Source organism: Musa acuminata, chromosome BXJ3-3 (genome assembly GCF_036884655.1).
Source record: "Musa acuminata AAA Group cultivar baxijiao chromosome BXJ3-3, Cavendish_Baxijiao_AAA, whole genome shotgun sequence".
Classification (NCBI taxonomy): Eukaryota; Viridiplantae; Streptophyta; class Magnoliopsida; order Zingiberales; family Musaceae; genus Musa; species Musa acuminata.
The window spans coordinates 4,531,269-4,545,233 of NC_088351.1; the positions used below are offsets into that span (position 1 = coordinate 4,531,269).

At 39.4% G+C, this 13,965-nt stretch overlaps 2 protein-coding genes across 2 annotated transcripts; both read right to left on the reverse strand.

Moving 5' to 3' along the window:
* Positions 1 to 274: 274 nt before the first annotated feature.
* LOC135632423 (cyclin-D3-1-like) lies at positions 275 to 2,864 on the reverse strand. Its single transcript, XM_065140992.1, has 6 exons — positions 2,172 to 2,864; positions 1,600 to 1,686; positions 1,378 to 1,476; positions 1,088 to 1,289; positions 857 to 978; positions 275 to 732 (listed from the first exon to the last, which is right to left on the reverse strand). Exons 1-6 carry the CDS (start codon positions 2,469 to 2,471, stop codon positions 499 to 501), a joined length of 1,044 nt encoding a protein of 347 aa, XP_064997064.1. The 5' UTR covers positions 2,472 to 2,864; the 3' UTR covers positions 275 to 498.
* Positions 2,865 to 6,257: 3,393 nt separating this feature from the next.
* Positions 6,258 to 9,518, reverse strand: LOC135634300 (14-3-3-like protein G-BOX factor 14 kappa). Its single transcript, XM_065144670.1, has 4 exons — positions 8,930 to 9,518; positions 8,309 to 8,431; positions 6,596 to 6,712; positions 6,258 to 6,520 (listed from the first exon to the last, which is right to left on the reverse strand). Exons 1-4 carry the CDS (start codon positions 9,425 to 9,427, stop codon positions 6,500 to 6,502), a joined length of 759 nt encoding a protein of 252 aa, XP_065000742.1. The 5' UTR covers positions 9,428 to 9,518; the 3' UTR covers positions 6,258 to 6,499.
* Between the last annotated feature and the right edge of the window lie 4,447 nt (positions 9,519 to 13,965).

Sequence of the window (13,965 nt, forward strand, 5' to 3'; positions counted from 1 at the left end):
TCACACTTGACTCCCTCTTTTATATGATGGGGGGAAACAAAGACCAGAGTGTGAGCAGACAAGCAGTCAAAACAACAAGATGGCAGACACAAAATGTACAATAAGAAAGTGTGATCATTTAGACTCTGTCAATAGAAAAGAAACTTCCAAGGAAAACCACTTCCTCTTTGTCTTTCAACTCTAATCTTCCTTTTTATTTTTGTTTGGGTGACCATTTTTGATCCCCAGAGGACTTCTCTACTAGTTTGTGACAAAGAAGAAGAGACCAACAACAACAACAACAAAGGCACTTTTACATCTATCTTGATCATGACACAAGTGTTCTTAGCCCCATGTTCATCTGCCTGATCCACTTTTAAGGCATGAGATTTTATTTAATCCTTTTTCTGAATCTCACTCCTTTTTTTTTATGGCTTTTGTCAAAATTCTGACCACAGCATATACCCCACTAACCAAACCAAACTACAAGTTGGAAAGGAAGTACATACAAGGCCTTCTTCATGGGATTGGCAAGCTGCTTGTTTTCCTCCTCTTATTAGCTGGAGAATCTTGATGACATGTTGCTTGTGACCCAGCAGACGTATCATCACTCTTATAGCTAAGGCATGCAGCATCCAACACCCCAATGGGGCTTTGTGGTACATAGGAAGCCAATGGACTAGCATTTTCAAGTGACCTACCCCTCACTGCCATTAACTCTTGGATCATCTCATAACACCTGAAGACTCCTTCCTGCGGCAACCAACATAGTCCAATAGCAAGTAAGAATTTTAAGCATGCATAACAATTACCAATGGAACATGAAACAACAATTTGTGACTAAGAAAGAGAGAAAAAAAGATGGAGACATTTGCACCTTCACAACATGGACACAGCATGATAAAGCCTTCTCAGCTTCCACATTTTGCATCTCCCTCAAAACAGACAGCGAAACAGCAGCAGCAAGTTCAGATGGTCTGAATGCTAAGAATTCAATCCCTGAAATGGCATTTGTCTCACTCTTGATCAGACAAATCAGTCCACCAAACTAAGAGTAACACAGAAGAGGGAAGATGAGGTTTACAACTTAGACAGTGAGATAATCTACCTCTAATTGTGCCTAAGATGAGTTCCACAGAACGAGACACCAATAACTTGCTTGGGGCATTGCCTCCATTGAACTTATGAAGGAAGAAATCTATGAAAGAGAATGGAGTCACCGCTTGCATCCTCCATTTCAGGGTGCTAAGCACCAATTGCTCCATTCTTTGGATGGTTCTGGCTTCAAATATATATTTCGCGTCGCCTACCTATCGGAAGCAATTCACGAAAGTCTCAGAAAAAATACATTGTCTCAAAGAACTAATTATGGAATTATATCTACGAAACCTGGCTTACTTGTAAGTGGAGAGATAGAGGGACTTCAGTTTCCTCCATCTTCGCAGCCAAAGATAAACATGCCACAGATAATAGTTGTGACATCCAAGCCTTTCCTTGCTACAAAATAGAATTAAGACATGGAAGCAAGAACTAAGATTCTTCCATTCAAAAAATATATATAAATGAGTACAGTTTGTGTTCGATCAAGGATCAGATTCCAGAGTGTGTGAGAGTTCTTACAGGAAGATCATAGGCAGAGAGGAAGCGATCCATATAATTTACAGCTAAATATGCACTCAGTGGCCCAAAGCTGTAATGAGCATGAACCTGTGCGATAAATCATATAAGCCATTGATCACAAGAGAGGAGTTGTTGACCAAATTCTGCAGCACAACGTTGAAATCTTTGCAACATAAAGTAGCATGACATCCCCTCAACATCATCAAACGACAGGAATTCGGGCAAAAAAGGAAACCGCTTTCAAATCAAGTCACGTAAGAGTTCTACAAGATAGATAAAAGCAAAATAAAGATCAAGAACCAAGAAAGACCAAACTGATTTATCGAAACACATTCCGGTTATTTACATATGTAACACATCAACATCAACGATTATCCACAAAAAATCTAATCCATTATAACAGATGCGATAAAGTGGAAATAAATCACAGAAACTCATTTGAAGAATCAACATTGCAGAGGAAACGAGAGAACGCCATGACCGCAATGCCAATGGCAAAAGGCATAGGTCGATTAGTGACCACAGAAATCGCAAATACCTTTTACAGCAAGAAATAAGGAACAAAAACCCACCTTCCAAATCCAATCAGTAGCATCTCTCCTAATGGCTAAGTCTAACGCCCCGGACCGCAGCCTCACGGCATAGTCCTCCGGCGGCATATGCTCGGTCTCCCTCCCGACCAACAAACCCACGCACTCATCCGACTGAACGGGGAAGTCCACGAGGAAATCCCCATAAAAATCGGAACTTTCTACTTCAGAAACCCAACCAAGCCCATGCCCACCCTCCCCCTCCTCATCTAAACCCAGGACGCTGATGTTGTCCTCGGCGCAGAAGAGGGTAGACGCAGCGGAGTCGAAGGTTGGAGCCATCGCTTGAAATATGGGAAAGATGATATTTTTCTCGCAAAAATAGAGCCCTCGTTCCCCTTCCTCTCCGCTTCTCCCCAAAGGTGGCTCCTTTTCACCGAGGAAAGGAGTTGAGTGTTGGCAGCACTCAAGGGGCAGCAGAGGAGAGGAAGGTGGACTACTGTTGCCTAGACAGGAAAGGAGGGGTTCTGTGGGGCACTTGCAGTGGAGGGGACATGGTTGCTTTGGCCAAGACGAGAGCAAATGGCGAGAAGAAATATAAACAATATGGAGAAGAATGCATGACAGGCTTATCAAAGAAATATATAGCTGATCTCACTTTGCCTCCTATGAATCTGAAGGTGCACCCTACTTTTTGGCTGTAGAAGGGGTTGATGAATGGTGATGATTACTGAAGAATGATGAAGTTATGATTAATGGGTGAGGTGGGGAGGTGCTTAAAAAGCATATGATGTGGTTGTACAATAACATGATTTGGAAAATAATCTTGTTTATGATATGTCAGATACATAAATATATTTACTAAAGAATTAAGAGTTTTCATTTGCCCAGAAGTTAGATTTGCAGTGAAATTACAAGTGCAGTACCAAAAGATTAGTGAAATAAAATGCAAGGACAATTTGCATCCTTTATCTCTTTAACTTCTATTCATATTCATATTTCAAACAAACATAATTTGATAATGAGAAGATATCAAATCCAATAGAAAATTCTTGAAAAAACATTTGGCTTTAGATCTACACCAATGTGATTGAGGAGGATAGTTAGGGCAAGAAAACATAAAGGAAAAGGATCTCTGAGGTACAAGATTACATCTTTACATTCTTAATGTCTTTATAGTTAAAATATTTTGAAGTTTTTTAGCATGCCAAATACCATCATGTTTTTGTATTTTAAAAAGATAATTGCATTATTTTTAAATTAACATAGACATAAATGAAAATATCCCCATATATATAACAGAGGAACATAAGTAGGAGGAAAAAAGGATTTCATGATGTATGGGCATTTTTAACAAAATTCACATGAAGACATGTATGATCTAAATGACCAAAATTATGTGAGGTATTCCTCTGGTTCAGGATATGTTCATTGGTGGCATCTAAAGTTACACTTTGAATGGGGATTGTGGGAAAAACTATCACCAGTATTGATAATTAATTGTACTTTGCTTTTCAAAAGGTTGAAAACCAATGGCAAATACAAGTTGCAAATGTGGTCCTTCCTCCAAATGCTCCAATCTCAGAATTGTTTGATGGAAGATAGAATAATCAAGAGGCTAAAGCATGGACCTTTGCAACAATGGTGGAAGTATCTCTGGGCAAAAAATAAAGATATTAAAGTATCTGAAATAGAAAAGATAATTGGCACAGTATATATGTGTGTGTGTGTGCGTGTGTGTGTATAGAAGAAGAAGAAGAAGATCATGCATAAAAAACACTTTGTATTAAAATTTTCTTCAATCAGTAAACAGATACCAAGTTTAAAATGTCTATGTAACTTGATATTATACCTACCAAATCTGTGGATCTTGCTCCTTTAGAACCAATCATACATTTATAAGAAAGACTCGGACAATGACAATGATAATTAAGATGACCACTATTACTCCTTGATTGACATTTATTGCATATGCTTCTTGTCTACCATGGTTGTGCTCTTCTATCTTCAAACCTTGTTGAGTTCAGGTACAATAATTTGCCTTCCTTTCTGAACTCTGTTTTGACATCTCTCATGTACTCTCTGCTTTGCATTGATGCTCATATGTTGTGCTCATTTGTTCACATATGATGTCTCTTTGTTATCTTCACTTCATTTACTTTTTACTCTTCTGTCTAACATTGATATCTATCTATCTATCTATATCTACATGCATTATATATATAGACTGTTGTTATAATCTAAGTTCATCGCCCAGCACGCATCTTATGATAACCTTAAAAGGTTCTGAGTCAACTAAACGCCAGGTGTACTCACAGATCTATCATCTTTGTCCCCTGATCCATTACTCAACCTCAGACATATAATATAGTCAGCGAGCATGGACCAGCCACTGCTGCTATCTTAATGACCTTACTGTGTTCTTCCCCAAGTCGAACGAGGGGGTATAACATGGACAACGCACGCCTGCCGAAGGACCACCTCCTTCACCCCACCCAGCAATATTGTACTGCTACTGGACTACAGTTCATGAACTAAAGCTCCCTCTAATCTCAGATTGCTTTCATCAAGTATGACAGTCGAATCTTTTTGCTTTTCTTGCTCCTCTTCCGATGGCTCTCTCTATGACCTAAAAAGTTAGTGGGGAAGGCTTCACCCATGGCTGTCACACATGCACACAGAATTCCATAAGCTTCTGATCTTGAGTTGGTGAACACAAGCGTGGAGTGTGAGTGTGACCGGTCTTTTTTTTTAGAAGCCTTCCTCGAGACTTTTCCTCTTTATCTGAAGGAACTGCTGCTTGCCTCGGATTGAGATCCGAGCTCTCGGTACTATTGCAGAACCATATATCATTCCTCTCTATCATGGCTACCAAAGTTGTCGATAGGATCGGTGTTTGGAGTCAGCTTAAAGAAGTGCAACAATTTTACGGTAACATGCTTGCTTATTCCGATACGAGGAGAGAGGGATCGGCAAGTAAGGCTTAGAAGGACACAGCATCATCTGCACTGTTCTAAACCCTAAGCCCTACCCTACGTGATGCAGTAGGCTCCGAGGGCGAAGACCGGAGACATGTGCACCACCCATCGATGCGGCGGAGCACCATGAATGAGGCTCCCAGGAACATCCGCCACAAAAATTTCTGCATCTCGCCGCCATCCTCGCCCAGCCACCGTGTTCTGCGGCCTTCTTGATCCAACTACGTATACGTGCATGCTGCCTTCCCCGGTCACTGTGTATTCTTCTGAACCCCCTTCACTTGGATCAACATCGATCGTAGCACGAATGGTGTTGTAATCTTTCCTAAGGCAAATCGAATCGATCTAAATCGAGCTTACATCAAGATGGCGACTACTCGCGCTACGTGGTTTCAGATTTCTTTGCTACTGCTCGTATAAAGCCTCTTCTGTGGCCTTCGGTCTTCTACATAATAATACTATACGATCCATACATATAAATATACATGTATATCCAAAAACAAATGTACCATGTGATACGCAATTACGGCAATCTCGTGAGCTGCCAAAAATAATTCGCCACTTGGTATTGACCTCGTAGCCTACGACAAGTTTCAATTGTACGAGTTAGGTACATCACATGAACATGAGTCCTTACTGGTCATCGGGTTCATAAAAATATTAAGCTAATAGATTGTACCAACATGACTTGCATCAACCCCTTCATAGTGAGTTACCAACGGACTCTCCGAACCGTTGGTCCCATTCTTTCTTTCAATCCCAACCGTCGGTGATTCTAACTATAAGATATGATCAGATAGGACGAACCGTCGAGATTAAGGGAAGGATTGGGATCGATGGTTTTGGAGGCACCTTCGGAACCCCATGTAGAGAAGTGGTCAAGTGGAGGTCAAAACGGACGTGGTGGCTGAGGCATCCCCGGCGCTCCTGTGCGTCTTTATGTGCACATCGCCAGGCTACAATGGAGGAGGATTGTTTTTGCGGCATTACCACGAACACATCAAAGGCATCCACGCGGCAGTGTGGGAGGCCACCTTTCCCCGCATGCCCAAACTCCGAGGGAGAGCAGAAATCTTATCCCCTTTTCATGTGACGTGCACTTTTTGATGGTGTAACAATGACACATTATATCGTATAATCCCTTTCACCATGTTCATGGATCAGACTTCTTGATTCCATTTAGACAGAGAAAACAAAAGAGCCCAGTAACATTCATAGAAGAAAGAGATGGAACAAGATCACATGAACAACCTACAAGGATTGCAAATAAGATACCAAAGGTCTTGAGACTATCTATTATTGTATAGTCTTCAGTGTAAAAGTGGTGCATGCTTGACCAGATTCAGCCATGGATACATGACATTCAAGGCCTCCTCTAATGCTCTGTTCCTCCTAGGCTTCATCAATTTGTTCCTGCACAATACAGGAACTATCATTACCAACAGGCTTCACAGGTTATATCTATGACTAGAGAGCCTAACTACTAACCTGTGCATCAGAAGTCCAAAGAGTAAGATTGTCGCGTAGCAGCTGCATGATGAGGGCACTATCCTTGTAAGATTCTTCACCCAAACTGTCTAATTCTGCGATAGCCTCCTCGAATGCCTGCACGAATGAGCCATAAGCATCAACATCACCGAATTATGAATGTTTGCCAGCAGGCTGCAGACATCTTATTTGTAGTGATGATAACGTGACCATCATTAGATCACTCTAGCTATAATCATGGTGTAAAAGTACACCGAATCTTGGCACCGACATTCTTTATCATAGAGATATTTCAACTTCCTTAAATTGGGTGTGTCAACAACCAAGGTTACAGATGAAATGAGCCTCTCTTGATCAGTAGCCACTTGGTGCATCCCTCTTGAATTTTCTGCATTGACAACTTAAAGGATCTTTCATTTGAGAAAAAGGGAAATACATTCAGGCACTAAGAACGGATAAGCATCAGTGATGCCCCCAGAATTAGCGAACTGATACATACTTAGTCCTAGATATATACATTCATGAAGGTGCAGTGCATGTTGAACTTCCTTTAAATTCTCCGTTATACTGTCAGGTACCAAATGCCCCTAAACAATCTTTAACTTCATAATAGCCGGATTTCAAATACGTGCATCATCCTTAAGTGTAGCAAAAAACCATTGTGGCTTTTAAAACTGCAATGCAAAAAAACCTTACCAATTTCTCCAGATAGTGAGTGCCTCACTTATCATATTTCCCCTATAAGGGCCTAGAGAGTCATTTGTGCTCAAGTATTGACGGGGAACAAACTTCTTTTCTTCTTGGTTTCCTTGTCAAGTAGTTCATTACCAAATTCATTTTCTTTGTTTGTTTTTGCTCAAAACAAATTGATCGACCATTTGTTTAGTAGCAGAAGCCACCTTGACAATTCTATCAAACAATCAGGCACAGAATAGCAATTGATCTGGACCTCCCATGAAATGTCAGAAAAAATGGTAAGGCAACAACATGCTTTTTGACCTTCCTTCTATTTGCACCCGTCTTGAAGCACAATTTGTACCTCACCAAGGTTCATTAAGATACAGCTTTAACCAAAGAAAAAAGGCAGAAAAGAAATCAAAACAGAAGACTGTTTGTATTCCCTGATTCCTTATCCTTTTCAAGCAATAAGGATAGGGCCACTACCAATCAGAAAAAGGAAAAAAAAAAATGGTTAACCTCATCTACATGCCTGCCAAAATGATTGAAATGCTAGAGGCGGTAATTGGTCTATTTGGCTACTTTTTTCAGGGAAGTTATCATCACTATGCTAAACAACTTCCAATTCTTAGTCTATTTCTTATTTCCGCAACTTATAAACAACCTTATCTATTGACTCTAAACTTATGAATTTGGTTATCTCAAGTCATTCGTTGCATTAAATTGTTTCGCCAAAGCATAAATTTGACATGCTACGGCACTGTTTTCCATCACCTGATGGGTAACTATGTGGAAACTAAGTTTAATTCTGAACAAGTATTTGACATGCTACGGCACTGTTTTCCATCACCTGATGGGTAACTATGTGGAAACTAAGTTTAATTCTGAACAAGTATCACCTCGAGAAAGTGGCACTTTGAATTCAACAACTTACAAACCACCAAAAGTTTAATTCTTTGCAGTTAAATGAACAAATGTGTAAATAAAAGGATCTTTTTTTTCAGCTAATAATAACAACACAAAGAAGAAGAAAACCTGTTTTGCCATGCTACAAGCCCTCTCTGAAGAATTCAGGATCTCGTAGTAGAACACCGAAAAGTTAAGAGCCAAGCCCAACCTTATAGGGTGTGTTGGTGGAAGATCTGCAAGTGCAATATCCTGTACAGAAAATATATAAATAAATTCAAGAAGAAACAAACTCATCAAAATCATTGATAACAAGATAATAAACACAAAAGACAAGTAATATGATAACATGAACGCCAAGTAATGACCACAACCTAGAATAATAGCAGAAGAAGAGATATGACAGTAACACAATCACAAAAAGAACCTGGCTAATCAATCCAACAAAGTTGCTAGATCCATGCTAAATCCTGCATTTATTGTATTGAGGCTACACATAAGGGATTAAATATTATGATCATGTAATGGAACGCCAAAATAATGGATTTACTAAATCCTGCATTTACTTTAACGTGTTTTAAGATCGAGAAAGTAATTCTCACCCTAAGAGAGTATAATACGAACCTTTTTCAACAAGCTTATCTCTGTTTTCTTCCCTTCTTTGTAATGACAGATGCTAAAAATGGACGGAGGACAAGAATATTACAAGAAAACGATTTGATCGAACAACAGTGTGGAAGGCCAAACAACCTGAGCGGCTTTGTACGCGCTCATGGTGTCGTCGGCCGCGGCCTTCCGCTCCTCCCCGGCCTTGAACTCGGCGATATACCGGTGGTAATCACCCTTCATCTTGAGGTAGAAGACCTTGGACTCGCTGGTGGCAGCGGAAGGGACGAGGTGGGAGTCGAGCAGCGCGAGGATCCGGCCGCAGATGTTCGAGAGTTCGGCCTCGACGCGGGAGCGGTAGGCCCGAGCGTGGGCGGTATGATCCTCGTTCCTGCGGCCCTCCTCCTTCTGCTCGATGGAGGAGATGATCCGCCAGGAGGCGCGGCGGCCACCGACGAGGTTCTTGTAAGCGACGGAACATAGGTTCCGTTCCTCGACGGTGAGCTCGCCGGAGGACGGCGTGTACTCACGCGACAGCCTCTCCATGAAGCCGGCCATCTCGTCGTAGCGCTCCGCCTGCTCCGCAAGCTTGGCCAGGTACACGAACTGCTCCCGGGTGAGCGTCTCGCTGGAGGAATCCATCGCACACCACCCCCACCACGGAAGAAGCAGCAGTAGCAGCGGCGAAGACGAGAGGAAAGGCGAGATTTTTATTTCGGGGCTTTCTTCTCTCCTTTCTCTGCCCTCTATTTATTTCCTTTTAATTATTATCCTCTGGCAAAAACTACTACCCTCGTAAACCGCACGCGCCGAAGTCTACGTGCTCCAGTGTCAGAAGATCAACACTTCCATGAGCAAGTATTAAGGGTGATGCGCTTTCTCGTATCTATTACTCGTTACATTAGCACGTGAACGAGAGCTGCGCCCTTAGCCAGCCAGACGATGTGACTGATGCGGCGGAAGGATTTCGTAGGACGGGGTCCGCTAAATTTTAAATTTTAGGGGTTTTTTTTGTTTTACATCCTGTACCTCGGCCGAGCCACAAGAGAGGGATAATTTGACGGCATATAATGGTATTAGTCATGGACCCACAGTTCTGAACCAATAGAAAGTAGCATTTACATGGTTTACGATTAACATGCCTCGGGGGATCTAGAGAAAGTCTTCGATGTGGTGCCCGGAAGTGGTGGTGAGCATAAGGATGTTTTACCGCTATAAGAAGTCAGTAAAGAGTGAAACGATGGGGAATAATAAGGATTAATGGGAAGAAAAAAAATGATAAATATACTGTACAATTTCTATTTAAAATATAGCTTAAGAATTAGATTTGTCTACCAATTTCTTCTTTGGCCCAACAAATTATCCATGTGATGTTTTTTCGATTATTCATTAATTAAAACCTCCGATTTCGAGCTTTATAGCAGAATGTTCCTATTTTTATAATATAATATATTTTTATTCAAAAATGTTTAATGCTATATCTTCTCATGATTAGATTGTGATGTTTGGCCTTCTCAAAGCAGTATCTTCCCCTATGGCCTACAAACACTTAGAAAGAGATAAGGTCATTCCTTTCACATTTTTCATGTGTTGAATCAACGGATAAGGTTTGACCCTATCTTTGTAATCGTATCAAAAAAAGTATATCTTTGTAATTAATCTATTATTTATTATAATATGCTCTATCACTACATAATTAAAAAAACCATTAAATAGATTATTAATATATTAATAAAGTTGATAAAATTATAAAAAATAATATATTTTTTTATCACGAATGATAAATTAAAAAAAAAGATTTCGAAGTTGCACTTATTTCTCTAAATATCGTTACCTAATCATGTAATCCTCTATCGTTGGTGTGGACGACCTCGATACAATTTACTTATCTCTACCTAGGCAGGTGATAGGTTTCGCATCAAAGGGTGACGTCGGTAGAATCATCATATCACTCTCTACGTCTTCTGTTAAGAGAACAAACCTGATTCTTATCGAGATCAAACAAGAGATCATGACCTATTACCATTAGAGATATACTTATATCATTCTCCTTATATTTTGACGTCTCTTCTACTAAAACAAGTAATAGGTAGTTTCCCTTTTGCTTGGTGTTAAAGGGTAACATCGATAGAGCCACCATATCATTCTCCGTGTCTTCTATAAAAGAATAAACATGCTCGCCAAATAGGGGATTATCACCTTACACGTTTTATGCATTGTTCCGTCATCTCTCCTATCGAGACAGGCAACAGGTAGCTTCGCGTCAAAGGTTGGTGTCACCAAAGCCACCGTATCATTCTTCACATCTTCTGTAAAAGAACAAACTTGCTCCCTGGTCCAAACATGGGATCGTCACGGTGCACTTTCTATACGTTGTTTCCTCCCTCGTTTAGTCGTCTCCTCTCCCCTCCCATGACGACCTCTCTCAACTTATCAGATCAGAGAGTGAATTCTACAGTTCCCTTTGCATTCCAGGGTATTTCTTTACACTAAGACATGGACCCCTGCAAGCTTCGAAGTTCATTCTTTTTGCCTTACACCTGAAAGGATTGTAGTGATTACAAGATCATCGCAGATACGTCCACAGATGCTCGGAAGCATTTGCAGCTCGCTTCGAAGTATCAAACGTTATCTGAACAGTGCATTCGTAGGGCTATTTTTCAGACGATATACAACAAATGGGAAGAACAGAAGAGCTCGGTGGAGTGAAGCTACGACAATAATATTTAGGAGCAGTACTGATCAAAATTGAATCACTGTGAACTATTGCAATCTGCCACCCATTCTAAAACTTGGGCCGAGCTTAACATCCAGCCTTCTCTTGAAACCTACTTTAGTTGTCTTCCATGAGAACATAAGAAGGAAGAAGATGAGAGAAAAAGAATTCAAAGGAGCGGTGCCAAGTTTCATACACTAATAATGCACACGTCGATTGCATACTCGAACACAAAAGAGAAGGTAAGAAATAATAATAATAATAATAAAATCATAAGTCTCAATTATTTATGATCGATTATACTTATATTTTATTATCAATAAAATATATAATTTTTTTTATACAAAAATAATAATTCTATTTTGTGTGTAGTATAAATTGTTTCTTGAACATAAACAACTAAGGAAAATAAAACTTATTTTTTTATGTAAGAAGAATAATATACTAAAAAAAAATGCCCAAATGGCCAATCCAAGAAAAATAATGTGATGGGTTTCTCCGTACCTTTTTAATTTTTTTTTTTTATATTATCCTTTTATTATTTTGATTAATCTTGGGTTTAACTATCGAAGGATCCTATTGGATATATTGGATATATTAACGCTCTTTTGTTTAACATATTGATCATTGTATTGTATGATATCTATCTTAAAAAATATTAACTTAAAACGAACTACCTATGTTAGAATTTAAACCCACATTGCATCGGATTTAATCAATAAATCTAACATAATTATATTTTTAATAAATAATTTTTTTTTATACTATCACATATAAGATAAATCTTCTCTTGTGCAAGATGCTAAGATGATGCATCAATATATGATTAAAAAATAAGAGAATAATGAAAACAAGAAGAATAAATATTTATGATGAAAATTAATCTATCATTCAGTGAGCAAATCAGTAAATGTTTTGGTTCTTAATGACATTTATCAAATATCAATTTGCATGGAAATATAAAAAGCATTAACATAAAGGAGAGATAAAAAAATAAACAAATAACATAAATTTTTTTCTTTTACGCAATACAAATAGCCTGATGAGATAAATCGGGAAGTTATCATATTTAATTGATCTATCAAATTCGTTTGATTCAAACTATTGATCAAAATATTTAAAATAAATTTAATAATAATATACTTCTCAGATTAATATAAATTAATCTTAATTTTATTCATTTCTGATATGAGATAAATTTAGACGTTACAATTATGATCTCTCATTCGGCACGAATGATCTCAATGTATTTAGCTGCCAATATAAATGACATAAATAATGTGTGAGCTTGACTTGTTGGTAGGAAACAAACAGACAATACTATTAAAATGGGCTCCCCAAATCATCAACTTCGAATTCAAAATGTCCCAAGTCTCGCTGTCTCGTTCACCTCGACAAAGACAGGGACCAATCACACTCAGTCAAACCAAACATTTCACCATCATAACTCGGCAAAAACTGATGGGAACACATGCTGTTGTTCATACTCAGCCTGTATCAGCTCCCCAAAGTTCAAATGTTTGAGTTGGCGAAGCCTTCTTTTTCTCGAATGAATCGGCTGCACCATCTTGTCGTTTGTCTTCATGGATACAAAACCCATGCAATAATTAATCGGAACATTGTCCAAATTGTCCTGTGCTCAGGGAAACGAAGAAGATGATGTGTGCTTGGTTGGGTGTTTGCTGATGGAGAAGAAGAAGAAGAAGAAGCGCGTGCAGGCTATGGCTGCCTTTTCAAATATTCTACAGGAGAGTGACCTGTCCCGGGATGCTTTGGGTGTGGCCTTAAGCACAAACCCCGCATAGTGTTGTCCTTCTTCATCCTTCTTTTGTGCTGCATGCAGTCTACTAAGCATCGACTCATCGGCTCCAATTTTTTGTAGGCGGAACATGTGGGGCTCGCGTAGGAACTTTGTAGCTTTAAATTGATTGACCAAAGCTGACAGGCAATGGGTCTTGGATTTGATTTATATATGTTAGATTTAGATTTTTAATCTACAGGAACGCTGACTTTTATTTAAATCATGATAATTGGTGTGTGTGTAGGGGCTAAATTTGGTTCATGTACACTGAATCACTTGCTGCTGCAAGCATTAAGATCACTGCACCAGAATTGAATTGCCTCATCCAGTACTGATTGCATGACAAGTGTGCATGCATAAAATGTGAAGGAAATCAAGCTAGACATATCAAATAATGGTCAGAATCTATAATAGGAATTAAATCCTCTCCATATGCTAACTAACACTCTCAGTGTGCAGAAAACACTCAGATTCTAAGGCTGTGACTGCTGAAAGCCATCAATGACAGCCTTTTTCCTCTTCCTTTTTTGATGGCGTTCTTCACTCATAACGTGCAAAACCGGCAGCTTAATGCCCGCCCGCATATGACGCCGCTCGTTGCTTAACACATAAGCAACACTCCGTGTGAGTCTCTACACCGTTCTGTGACGTGGAAACCTCTCG